The sequence below is a fragment of the Andrographis paniculata genome, unplaced genomic scaffold, assembly GCF_009805555.1.
Source record: "Andrographis paniculata isolate CXL003 unplaced genomic scaffold, ASM980555v1 Contig62END, whole genome shotgun sequence".
NCBI classification, from domain to species: Eukaryota; Viridiplantae; Streptophyta; class Magnoliopsida; order Lamiales; family Acanthaceae; genus Andrographis; species Andrographis paniculata.
In genome coordinates, this window is record NW_026137598.1 from 1,343,350 (window position 1) to 1,356,956 (window position 13,607).

A 13,607-nucleotide genomic window follows, 5' to 3' on the forward strand; every position below is an offset into this window, starting at 1 on the left:
TATATTATTCTATCATCTTCAAATCAAAAAATTTCAAATTAAATCAAAAATTTCAAAGTAAATCAAACCAACCATTAGTTGATAAAACATACTCCTTTCTTCTTTTCTCACATAATATTCACCACTTTTTAAACCGATTAAAAAGACACATTTAATAACAATTCTAATCTAAAATATTGCTCCATTGTTTTATAAATAAAAATAAAAATAAAAAACTTCTCTTCCACCTTCCTCCTTTGCCTTGCCTTTGGGCTTTGACTGTCTGTATAAATCCCCACTCACTCCCTTGCGTTCGGCGCTCCGCCCCCACCCCTCCCTCGAAGTTCTCTTCACTTGTTTCTATCAGAGATCGAGTTCGGCTAGTAATTCTCCGCAAGCCAGCCATGTCACTCAGGCCTAATGCTCGCGTTGAGGTCCGTCGCAACAGGTACAAAGTGGCCGTCGACGCCGAAGAGGGCCGCCGTCGGAGGGAGGATAACATGGTCGAGATTCGTAAGAATCGCCGGGAGGAGAACCTCCAGAAGAAGCGCCGCGAGGGAAGCCAGCAGTTCCCTGTCTCCGTCGAAGCCGCCACAGGCCTTGAGAAGAAGGTAGTTGGTTACGTGGTTTTTTATTTCTTTTGGTGGAGTTTTTTGCTTTTGTTAATCTGATTTCTTCTTCTTATTCTTTTGCTAAGGTGCTTTTTTAGGCTATGCGATTCGAAATGATTAATTGTCTTGGTTGTTTGTTAGGGTTTGTGCCCTTTGTTTGATTGCCAATGACTTTGCATTCATTCTCTATTCCCTTTAACCCTCAGTCTAATCTGGATGGGATGGGATGGGATAGGATGGTTTGGTATGATCCTCATAAGGAACTGAAATGGTTATGGTATTTCTGAGGAAAATAATGGGATCGTTGTTTGTTGGGTCATACCTGGTTATTATCTATTATGCTATGTGTGGTGTTGAAGGGTTAACTTGTTGGATTTTACCCTTGTTTAGGTCCAGTTGGAGAATCTGCCATCAATGGTCTCAAATATTTGGACTGATGATCGTAGTAGACAACATGAGGCAACCACCCAATTTCGTAAACTACTTTCTATAGGTCGGTACTATATGGACTCTGAAGTTTGCAATGCAAAATAAAAACTAAGTAACTAAATCATTTGTTGGTCCGTTGTTGTTGAACACAGTTTCTTTTTATTGAATTCTGCAGAACGAAGTCCACCAATTCAGGAGGTAATTCAATCCGGTGTTGTTCCTCGCATTGTAGAATTTCTGATTAGGGAGGACTTCCCCCAACTGCAGGTTGGATAATAGTTTCATCTAATGTTCTTTGCAATGTCTTTTTAATTATATTGGATCTCTTAATTGGTTTAAATCCTATTTCTTTTGTAGTTTGAGGCAGCCTGGGCTCTCACTAATATTGCATCTGGGACATCTGAGCACACTAAGGTTGTAATTGATTATGGAGCTGTCCCGATTTTTGTTAGGCTTCTCTCTTCTACGAGTGATGATGTTCGAGAGCAGGTAAGTTTGGAAAAAGATTCGAATTACCATGTGTGTATTGTATACAATTTTCATTTTAGGTGAAATCCTTTTGCTACAAATATGTATGGTATTTCCACAACTACATTATTAGTGTCGTAATTGGACTGGTTGTATGTCATGCTGTAGGCAGTGTGGGCCTTGGGAAATGTGGCGGGTGATTCCCCCAAATGCAGAGACCTTGTACTCAGTCATGGTGCTCTGGCTCCTTTGCTAGCTCAGTTGAATGAACATGCCAAGCTGTCCATGCTCCGAAATGCTACCTGGACTTTGTCAAACTTTTGCAGAGGGAAGCCACAGCCTGCCTTTGAACAGGTTCTCACCCTTTAGTTATATAGTTCCTATTTCTGTGATGTGTGTGTAAGTTCATTAACTCTTCCATACTAGCAATTTGATGCTCCTTATACGATCATATAGCTCTCCGGCCTTAACTGACCGATATCTGTGTCAATGTGTGTTGTCATACTTTTAGCTTTTGCCTGTGAGGAGGGCACAATTGTAATTTTCTACAATTTGAGAACATGCTGTAGCTTTATTTGTATTACATACAGGTAAGTCCTGCACTTCCAGTTCTTGGACAACTGCTTAATTCAACTGATGAAGAAGTGTTAACCGATGCATGTTGGGCACTCTCTTATCTCTCTGATGGCACTAATGATAAAATTCAAGCTGTGATTGACTCGGGAGTATGCCCTCGCTTAGTGGAGCTGTTGCTGTGAGTATTTGTATTCTACTTTCTATCCATACATTGCTATAGTGTAAATACTGGATTTATATATTGTGCACCTGTTGAATTAAACATTATCTACCATTTCAGCTATCCATCACCCTCAGTTCTTATTCCCGCCCTTCGAACTGTTGGAAATATTGTCACTGGAGATGATATGCAAACACAGGTTTCATCCAGTGCATTGTCATTCATTTATGATGATGTTATGTGATACAGTTCTGTTGGTAGTATATTTAAACATTGCAACATATAAAGAGCAAAAGAAAAGTGGAATTAATAGAAAAGCATAAAATTCTAGGCCCGCTTTTGTTTTTTATCCAGCATAAAGGGAAGCATTTTGGGCAAGCATTGGTTTGGTGCATGAGGATAACTCCCACTCCCAATTTATGATTGCCGCACATTCTACTGTCCTCATCCTCCTTCCTGTTTTCCTTTTGAGGGATTGAGATTGATCGGTAGAATGGTCTATAAACGCTTACTCGAGGCTATGATTTCTATCCGCGAACCTTACTATTAAATGCAATTGATATTGTTCTATTATCTAGAACTATATAATAACGATGATGGTGGAGATTGTGTTTGGAGGAAAGTAAGAATGGCAGTGAATCAATCACTCGGTAGATATTGATAAACAAAGCTAACGTAGTTAACTGCGAGTTCATGACAAAAGATCTCAGAGAGGAGAAAACAAATTAATAATATTAGGTCATTGTTAGAACTTTTATAAGCATTCTGCGTGACCACCCAATCCATGTAGGTCGTCATATCTGATGTATGCATATATATTTATGCGACAAATGTTAGGTTATGAACATAGATGATCTGGATTTTTAAATATATATCTCATTATTATTTATTGATGGACCCCGATCCCCCAAAATATTAATCTAACATGGTTTTCTAATTGATTTAGTGTTTCTTTGCAGAATTCCTATTCTCTCCGTGGTTTGTGATCCTTTGTAACAGTTTTCTGTTTTATTAGTAGTTTTTAAACTGAAGTATAGTGGTGATGTATTGGAAGTTGTGGATTATGCTCTACTCAAATTTAGCTCTTCAATGCTTGCATATTAGCTCTTGTTTTAGATCTTATAGAATTGAATTGGGTGCATGAAGAACTTGTTTTTCACTAATTTCACATTGCTGAAAGATGAAATTTGATTATTTATTTATTTATTTATCTTTTTGTCCCCAGTATATCATCAACTACAGGGCACTACACTGTCTTCTGAACCTCCTAAGTGGAAACTATAAGAAGAGCATTAAGAAGGAAGCTTGCTGGACTATTTCTAACATAACAGCTGGAAACCGAGACCAAATACAGTCTGTTATTGATGCTGGTGTTATTGGCCCCCTCGTCCTGCTGCTTCAGAATGCTGAATTTGAGGTGAAGAAGGAGGCTGCATGGGCTATATCAAATGCAACCTCTGGCGGCACTCATGAACAAATCAAGTTAGTAATTAATAATGCAGTCTCATTGCTGCTTTTCATTTTTCCAGTTCTCTCTCTCTTTCTCTTTCTCAAATAAACATTCCCTTAATTTCTTGTCATGACGATGACTACTACTACTACTACAGGTACCTTGTGAGTCAACACTGTATCAAGCCTCTATGTGACCTGCTTGTGTGCCCTGACCCAAGAATTGTGACAGTGTGCCTGGAAGGGCTTGAAAACATTTTGAAGGTTGGAGAATCCGAGAAGAATCTGGGTCGGACTGGGGACGTCAACCTCTATGCTCAAATGATAGATGATGCTGAAGGGCTTGAGAAAATTGAGAACCTGCAGAGTCATGACAACAATGACATCTACGAAAAGGCAGTGAAGATTCTGGAGACGTACTGGTTGGAGGAAGAAGATGAGACTGCACCTCCGGGTGGAGGAGGAGAGCAACAGGGGGGATTCCAATTCGGAGGGGGGGAGGTGAACGTGCCATCAGGTGGATTCAACTTCTGATCCGGAAGGGGGTGGGAGAGGCAAGGTTAGTTGCTTGCTCACATAACCATTTTCCATGTCCATTTCCTTTCAGGGATAGATGATATAATATGATATGATATGAATCTTTAGAGGGGTGGGGGTTTTGAATTGTGTCTCCCCATAGATATCCTGCCTTTTTTTTTTTTTTTTTTTTTTTTTTTTTTTCTTATATAAATTATACTATTATAATATTGTTAGTAGGAAGAAAATGGTTGTGGGACATGAATTGATACTTGAGACTGATTCTTGATGTTTGTTCGTCTGTTATGAGAGTTTTAAGGAGATTTTGATGATTTATTATGCAACAGCAGGATGTTCATCCTTTTTAAGTTGCTCGTATACGTAGAGGGGTGGGCATTAGGTTGGGTATTTGTACTTAGGGTAGTTTGGGTTAAATATTCATTAATTTTGGGTAGCATAAAATATATTTCCCAATCTCACCCGAATTTTTTGGGTACTTTGGAATATCAGGTACTTCAAATTTTTCAGACATCAGATTTTGAAATTTGGATACTCCAATTTATTATTTTTATTTATTTATTTTGCTTTTAGCATGCATAATATTTTTTATGGATGTAAATTATTTTTTTCTTCGTATAACAAATAACAACATTTTTGTATTTTGTAAAATTTTACTTATTTAAAGTATATTTAGTAAATATATATTATTTTAATTAATTCTATTATATACGATTTTTTTTGTTCTGTGAAGATGATTTCTACATGAGATTGGCTTTCTTTTTTGGTAAATTTAATAAATATTAAATATATTTAATAAATATAAATTAATTTATTTAAATTTTAAATTTATATATGGATCTATTCAAAAAAAAAATTATTTTTATTTTTTTAATAAATAAATATTTTTATTTATATTTAAAATTTTTTATTTTTTATTTTTATAAAATTACATGTTAATTATGGATAAATAAATATAAATTTTTTTATTTATATTATATAGAATTTTCTATGATATTAATATTACTGTTGCCGATTTTCAACAAATAAAAAGTAAAATTCGAAAATAGAAATTATCTTCGAATTTGATAAAATAAATGTTTGAGATTAAGAATCTCTAGACACCGTACGATACATAAGTAAAATAGGAAAATAAATATTACAGACTGAAAGAGTAATGCTACTTATAGTATGACCTTCCCTTTATTTCCTCATTTGTTGCTAACCGTTGAACACACATAAGGCTTGTCGTTTACAATTTCAGTTGTCATTTCTTCAACGCTACTTCCCTGCTCATCATTTGGCACATACATTTCTGTATCAACACTGGCCATCTGTTGGACCTTATTCCGCCGAAAGTTGTGATTTTTTTCTTTAAAAAGAGATTCTAACCTTCCCGCCTTGGATGCTAAACTGGCCAGATCTTGAACATCGTGGGCTGTCAAAGCCTCCCGTAGTCTGGTATGCATATTCCCTTCATTAGTCGTATTCACTCTATAAATTGGTAGGCGGTCTCCTCCGGCATCTGCCGGATCTTCAAGAGATCTGTGAGTGAGACCGTCGGGAGAGATTAAAGAACCTTGCATGAAAAGTTGCTTCCAAACCTTCCCAAGTTTGCACCTGTCCTGGCGGAAGATTGGCAAGCCAGGAGAAAGCTGTTCTTGTGAGAGATAATCCAAACAACTGTAATTTGTGAAACGGATTATTGTCCACTTCCTCCAATTGAGCCGTGAAGCGCCCCACGTGCTCAATGGTTGAAGCTCCATCTTCTCCCGAGAAAGAGTGAAAATCTGGTGGCCTATAATTTCTCGGGAGAGGATGCTCATTGATGATTCTCTCTGGAAATGACCTTTGATATGCCGGCCTATTCACCGTTTGAGGATTCATTCCGAAATGCACCCTCAAGACTTGAGCAATGTCTTCCGAATCCACTCTTAGTGGAATAGGTCGAACACAGGAATAAGATTATGAGCCTGACCTTCCAATCTTTCTTCTCTGGGGACGGTTGGCTCGGCTCTGATACCAGTGGAACATTATTTTGGTATTTCAAAGGAGTCTTTCCCCTGTCAACCCTATTAGTGGCACTTGGAAGAGTGCTATCTACATATGAAGGCCCCACAAAATTTGCTTGTAATCTGGATTGTGACATCCCTGGTGGTGACTGAGTGGGTTAAAGAGTAACCCTTGATAAAGCTTGATCTAACATACTTTGCATGAGGTTTTGTTGCTCACGCAACATGTTTTACATAGCCAGAGTTTGCTGATTGTTCTAGTGTTGAACATAAGACATCCAATCGACGGGTGCTTGGGGAACTACCCCTGCATTTGGCATGGCATGTGGTGAAATGGTTTCTCCCACCGGTGTTGACGATGCTTGAGGTTGTGAGCCTGCCATATGGATCCTTCCGATGATTCGACCGGATCTCAGTTGTATAAAATTCTCTCTTGACGTAAGATCAGCAATCTTGTCTTTCTCCCAATGTGGTCGCCAATTTGTTGATGCCGATTTTCAACAAATAAAAAGTAAAATTCAAAAATAGAAATTATCTTCGAATTTGATAAAATAAATGCCTGAGATTAAGAATCTCTAGACACCGTACGATACATAAGTAAACTAGGAAAATAAATACTACAGACTGAAAAAGTAAATGGTGATCCCCAAAATCAATTCACTGAATTTGATGTCGATTGAAGATGGTTTCTTTAGGTCATGAAATGACCTATTTAAAAACCTATGTTAACCGCCACAATCAGGTCGTGCCTTCATATCCGCCCGCCGGTTGTAACCTCTCTCAACTATCTTAAAACTGCTTTTCGCCCGACCTGCACACCTGCTGTTCTGTCTCCTCTTGTCCGTCTTCCACTTGTCCGACCTCCATATCAGTCATTTCTTCGCCCGACTTTATCTTACCCGACTTCGTATAGGCCGCCCCATCCTTCTTCGCCTGACTCCATCCTACCCGATTTCGTGTAGATCGTCTCATCCTTCTTTGTCTGACTTCATTTTGCCCGACCTATATGCCGTCCGACCTGGATGCATATCATTTCCTTCGTTCGTTCTCTCATTGCCCGACTTCCTAATTATAGGCTTTTTCCGAGGAAACCCATCTCTTAATTAATACTTGGGCTCATATTCAGACCCATTTTTAAGGTCCCACTGCAATTGATAAGCCCATTAGCATCTACACCGATTCTTAGTCCAATTTTATAGGTCAATTTTTGAAAACCTTACATATTGGTTTTTTCTTACTGTAGACACTAAAAATATGTCTAAAATCAATTAAATATCATGTATTTTGGAAGAAAATAAAATTCCAATAAAATAAATATATGGTATTTAATTATGCACATATGTTAATTTTTGTACAATAAATATAAACCATTAATGCAAAAATCTGCTTAAAATGGAAGATATCGTACAAATATTACGTGCATAAATAGAGTTATAATAAATTTGGCAGCAAAATAAATTAATCTTGTCAATAAAGGAAGTATATAAATTAATATCTTCCAAAAAAGACAATGATATAAAGATTTTGGTGAGAAAGGAAGGTGCACAATCAATTCCGTCAAGAATGGAAAACAACATCTGATGGAAAAGGAAAGATTATAAAATCTTTCCATACACGTGGCACCATCCGAAAAGGAAGCCAAGGCCACCCTCCCCTATAAATAGGAGCCATGGTTAGTTCATTTGAGACACCGAAGTTCATTTGAAGACTCGCGCAAGGGTAAGTCTCTCTAGACTCTCTGCAATGTTCTTCATTATTCTTCGTGTCCTTCGAAGCGTTCTTCGTCGAAAAGTCACTGATTTGAACAAATGATCCAATATTGGTTGACGAATCGATGAAGTTAACGTTCTTCGTCGTATGTCCAAGCCTGAGGAAGGATCAAACCTTTCAAAGTCGTTGAGGAATTCGTCAAAGCCAAGGGAAGGTCTTCAAAGTTTCTCTCAAAGCTTCGAGGTGTTCATCGCGTTCTTCATAAAAGGCGCAAACTCGGCCCTCTTCGATCCAAAAGTCAAAGGGACACGCCGCCAAAAGTGTTACGGAGCACCAAATCCACCTTCTCAAAGATCAAAGCTGCGGATTGTTTAAAGAGGACATCAAATCCAAAGCTTAGGATCAAATCACCCGCACGGAGACCAAAGCCCTCCAAAAGCGGCAAAGACAAATAAAAGATCAAAGCTGCGGATCGTCCAAAGAAGACATCAAATCCAAAGTTGAGGATCAAATCGCCCACACGGAGACCGAAGCTCTCCAAAAGGCGGAAAAGGCAAATTAAAGATCAAAGTTGCGGATCGTCTAAAGAAGAAAAAATCCAAAGACGATGATCAAATCGCCAACGCGGAGACCGAAGTCCTCCAAAAGCGGCAATGCCAAAACAAATGTCAAAGTCGCGAATCGTCCAAAGAAGACAACAAATCCAAAGACGATGATCAAATCGCCAACACGGAGACCAAAGTCCTCCAAAAGCGGCAAAGCCAAAACAAATGTCAAAGTCGCGGATCGTCCAAAGAAGACAACAAATCCAAAGATGATGATCAAATCGCCAACGCGGAGACCAAATCTCCAAAAGGCGGCAAAGCCAAATTAAAGATCAAAGCCTCAGATCGTCTAAAAAAGACATCAAATCCAAAGCCGACGATCAAATCGCCCGCACGGAGACCAAAACCCTCCAAAAGCCGGCAAAGTCAAACTGAAGACCAAACCTCTTCGGATCAAAGAAGCCATCGAAAACCAAGTTGGAAAATAAATCGACCCGGAAGGAGAATCAAAGGACCCATTTAGAGAATAGGACCCGCTTTAAATTCAAATCAAATATAATTTGTACAAATTTTGTGTTTATTAAAAATAACACAATTTTTTGTCTACATATTTTTGGCACGCCCAGTGGGACCTCTCTACCTTTCATCTCTCTTTCCGACGAACTTTCAACAACCAATGGCTTCCTACAAGATCAAGACTTCCAACGTTGCGTCAAAAGTTGCTGCTCAAGCCGCCGTCGCCGCCAAAGAAGTTGGCGCACCCATCGCGTCCAAAACCTCAAGCGCTTCGACAAATACTGGAATGACAACACGTAGCATGACCAAAAGAGCATTGCCGTTATCTGAGGACAATTCTCCAAAAATCACAAAGCAAAGTCCACTCTATGAAGAAGACGACAACTTCAAGAGTATTGCCGCATTGTTCACCCCTTAACAAACTGCAAGTCATTCGACCGTATCAAGCTCTGCTCCGGTGATGACTACCAACGCTTCAAATATTGAGGAACTAAAGATTGTGGATCGAAGTCTTCTCTGCAAAGAAGAACAAAGCTTCAAAGGCACCTTCATGTCACCTACTAATCAGCCAATTTCAAGTCATTCAACTGCATCAAACTCTGCTCTGGTGATGACTATCAATGTTTCAAATATAGAAGAACAACTTGCAGCATTGGCCAAAGTCGTTGAAGGGATGTCTCAACACATGCAACAACAAGACGCCCTCATTGAAAAACTTCTCACAAAGCTGGACAAGCTTGAAGAAGCCGGCCATGCAACTGAAAAACAACAATCTTCCCCAGCGGTTCAAAATAAAGCGGCAACATTTGTGGAGCAACATCATGACAAAGAAAAGGTGGCGGAATTAAATCCATTTCAAGGATCATCCAACTCCTTCATCCATATATCCCAACTTGACAAATACATCAAGGGGGCAATCAAAAGAGAATTCGAATGGAGTTCAAGGCTGACGCACACTTACGCCAAGCCTTACACTGCAAAGATTGATGCCCTCAAAATGCCAACGGGCTATCAACCACCAAAGTTTCAACAATTTGACAGCAAAAGGCAACCCAAAGCAACATATAGCGCACTTTTTCGAGACATGCAACGATGCAGGAACATATGGAGACCTCCTAGTCAAACAATTTGTGCGGTCACTAAACGGCAACGCCTTCGACTGATACATCGACTTAGAGGCTGGCTCCATCGACAATTGGAAACAACTAAAGTACAAGTTCTTGAATCGGTTCTACAGCACAAAGAGAACCGTCAGCATGACCGAACTCACCAACAGCCGCCAATGGAAAGATAAACCAGTAATTGACTACATCAACCGTTGGAGAAGTCTAAGTCTCAACTGCAAAGACCGTCTGTCCGAGGCTTCCGGCATAGAAATGTGCATTCAAGGGATGCAATGGGGATTGAAATACAAATACATCCTACAAGGGATCCAACCCTATACTTTTGAAGAACTCGCCACTCGCGCTCATGATATGGAATTGAGCATGGTGTCTAGTGGAATGTATGGACCGCCTACTGAAGATTTCTCAGATGACGAGAAATACAACACTTCAAACAGTATTGGCAATCATACCTACAACACTCCTGGAAATGAGGATAAACTTTATGCAATCTCTTGGAAACGAGGATAAACTTTATGCAATCTCTTGGAAACGAGGATAAACTTTCTACAATCTCCTAGAAACGAGGATAAACTTTCTGCAATCTCTTGGGAATGAGGATAAACTTTCTAACAAAACTCCTTAACACGAGAATAAACCGTTTAACAAAAACAAACAAATTCAATTTGTTTTGAACTACGTTATGACTTAATTCCTTAACCGGATACGTAGGCAACTTGGAATATAACTCCGAGTTTAGTCAATTATGCCAAAAAAAAAGTCCAAAAAAAATCGGGCTTAAAAAAAATCAATTGGACAAAAAAATCTCGTCCAAAAAAAAAGCCCTTTGAGAAAAATATTGGCTAAAAAAAAATCAAAAAAGATAGCCATAAAAAAAAAAATCAGTCAAATAAATTGACTTATGTTGCGAGACTCATTCACGCCTTAAACGCTTTGCGTCGGCTTAAAAGAGTCTCGAGGGGGCATTTTGTAGACACTAAAAAATATATGTCTAAAATCAATTAAATATCATGTATTTTGGAAGAAAATAAAATTCCAATAAAATAAATATATGGTATTTAATTATGCACATATGTTAATTTTTGTACAATAAATATAAACCATTAATGCAAAAATCTGCTTAAAATGGAAGATATCGTACAAATATTACGTGCATAAATAGAGTCATAATAAATTTGGCAGCAAAATAAATTAATCTTGTCAATAAAGAAAGTATATAAATTAATATCTTCCAAAAAAGACAATGATATAAAGATTTTGGCGAGAAAGGAAGGTGCACAATCAATTCCGTCAAGAATGGAAAATAGCATCTGATGGAAAAGGAAAGATTATAAAATCTTTCCATCCACGTGGCGCCATCCGAAAAGGAAGCCAAGGCCACCCTCCCCTATAAATAGGAGCCATGGTCAGTTCATTTGACATACCGAAGTTTCATCGAGGATTCAAGCAAAGGGGTAATTCTCTAGACTCTCTCTGTATTGTTCTTCATGTTCTTCATGTCATTCGAAGCGTTCTTCGTCGAAAGTCACTAATTTGGACAAATGATCCAAAATTGGTTGACAAATCGATGAAGTTAACGTTCTTCGTGTTATGCTCAAGCCGGAGGAAGGATCAAAGCTCTCAAAGCCGTCGAGGAATTCGTCAAAGCCAAGGGAAGGTCTTCAAAGTTTCTCTCAAAGCTTCTAAGTGTTCATCGTGTTCTTCATAAAAGGCGCAAACTCGGCCCTCTTCGATCCAAAATTCAAAAGGACACGCCGCCAAAAGCGTTATGGAGCACCAAATCCACCTTCTCAAAGATCAAAGCTACGGATCGTTTAAAGAAGACATCAAATCCAAAGCTTAGGATCAAATCACCCGCACGGAGACCAAAGCCCTCCAAAAGCGGCAAAGACAAATCAAAGATCAAAGCTGCGGATTGTCCAAAGAAGACATCAAATCCAAAGTTGAGGATCAAATCGCCCACACGGAGACCGAAGCTCTCCAAAAGGCGGAAAAGGCAAATTAAAGATCAAAGTTGCGGATCATCTAAAGAAGACAACTAATCCAAAGACGATGATCAAATCGCCAACGCGGAGACCAAAGTCCTCCAAAAGCGGCAATGCCAAAACAAATGTCAAAGTCGCGGATCGTCCAAAGAAGACAACAAATCCAAAGACGATGATCAAATCGCCAACATCACTACAAGAAAAAATTATTTTTGTAACAAAATTTTTTTGTCGCTAAATCAACTTTTTTCGTTACTAATGACATTAGAGACGGAATTAGGAATGGAATTACGTTAGCTACGTGAACTTTAGAGACGGAATTCCGTTACAAATATATTATTTTTTTGTAGTGCATGGAGATCAAAGTCCTCCAAAAGCGGCAAAGTCAAAACAAATGTCAAAGTCGCGGATCGTCCAAAGAAGACAACAAATCCAAAGACGATGATCAAATCGTCAACGCGGAGACCAAATCTCCAAAAGGCGGCAAAGCCAAATCAAAGATCAAAGCCTCGGATCGTCTAAAAAAGACATCAAATCCAAAGCCGACGATCAAATCGCCCGCACAGAGACCAAAACCCTCCAAAAGCCGGCAAAGTCAAACTGAAGACCAAACCTCTTCGGATCAAAGAAGCCATCGAAAACCAAGTTGGAAAATAAATCGACCCGGAAGGAGAATCAAAGGACCCATTTAGAGAATAGGACCCGCTTTAAATTCAAATCAAATATAATTTGTACAAACTTTGTGTTTATTAAAAATAACACAATTTTTTGTCTACACTTACTCAACAATTACATATATTTATTGTGTCAACTAGTATTTTATATTTATTGTTAATTTTTTTGTGAGATGATAAAATATATATTGAAGATTGTATCGAAAAATTTTTTAGGCATAGAAACTTCTTATGTTTTATAGAATTAGTTTATTAATTATAAATAAATAGATAAATATATATACTTTTGAAGCGGAACAATTAAAAGGAGTATAAAAATGATAAAGTATGAGTATTTATAGAAAAAAATAAATAAATCTGAGTCTATTATTACTAAAAAAAAATGTATAGGAGAGTATCTTTTATTTTTTTTTTGTATTATATAAAATTTTATTATTTATAAAATAATATACATTAATAATATTCTTTATATAAAAAAATAAAATTATAATTTAATATATTAATTAATTAAATATCATTACTTAAATATTATGCCCTTAATTAAAGATATCATTTATTATGAAATTAATAGAGTATAATTAAAAAATAAGAAAGATATTCATTGTAATGTTCTTTTTTTCAAAAGAAAATCACATATATTTTTTAAAAAAATTAATATATTATACATATTTATTATTTTTATATTATTTACACAATTCTTTATTACTTTTATAAAAAATATTTTTTCAATTTATTTCACAAAATAAACACATTCTATGCCTTTTTATATATCTTTTTATTTATTTTATTACCATAATTATGTCAATCCTATTAAAATTAGTTTACTCATTCAATTTTTTTTTTTTTTTTTGCCTTA

General features: G+C 37.4%; 1 protein-coding gene across 1 annotated transcript; it reads left to right on the forward strand.

Moving 5' to 3' along the window:
• The first annotated feature begins 229 nt into the window (after positions 1-229).
• LOC127261124 (importin subunit alpha-like) lies at positions 230-4,649 on the forward strand. The gene is made up of 9 exons (XM_051289329.1): positions 230-590; positions 981-1,083; positions 1,195-1,286; positions 1,377-1,508; positions 1,656-1,841; positions 2,078-2,241; positions 2,344-2,422; positions 3,449-3,705; positions 3,831-4,649. Exons 1-9 carry the CDS (start codon positions 384-386, stop codon positions 4,204-4,206), a joined length of 1,596 nt encoding a protein of 531 aa, XP_051145286.1. The 5' UTR covers positions 230-383; the 3' UTR covers positions 4,207-4,649.
• The last annotated feature ends 8,958 nt before the right edge of the window (positions 4,650-13,607 follow it).

Excerpts from the sequence above, each read along its gene's own strand:
- LOC127261124 (XM_051289329.1), top strand. The coding sequence starts at position 384 with ATGTCACTCAGGCCTAATGCTCGCGTTGAGGTCCGTCGCAACAGGTAC. Across the intron at positions 2,242-2,343 it reads CGCTTAGTGGAGCTGTTGCT|CTATCCATCACCCTCAGTTC; the intron begins GTGAGTATTTGT and ends CTACCATTTCAG. Across the intron at positions 2,423-3,448 it reads GAGATGATATGCAAACACAG|TATATCATCAACTACAGGGC; the intron begins GTTTCATCCAGT and ends TTTTGTCCCCAG.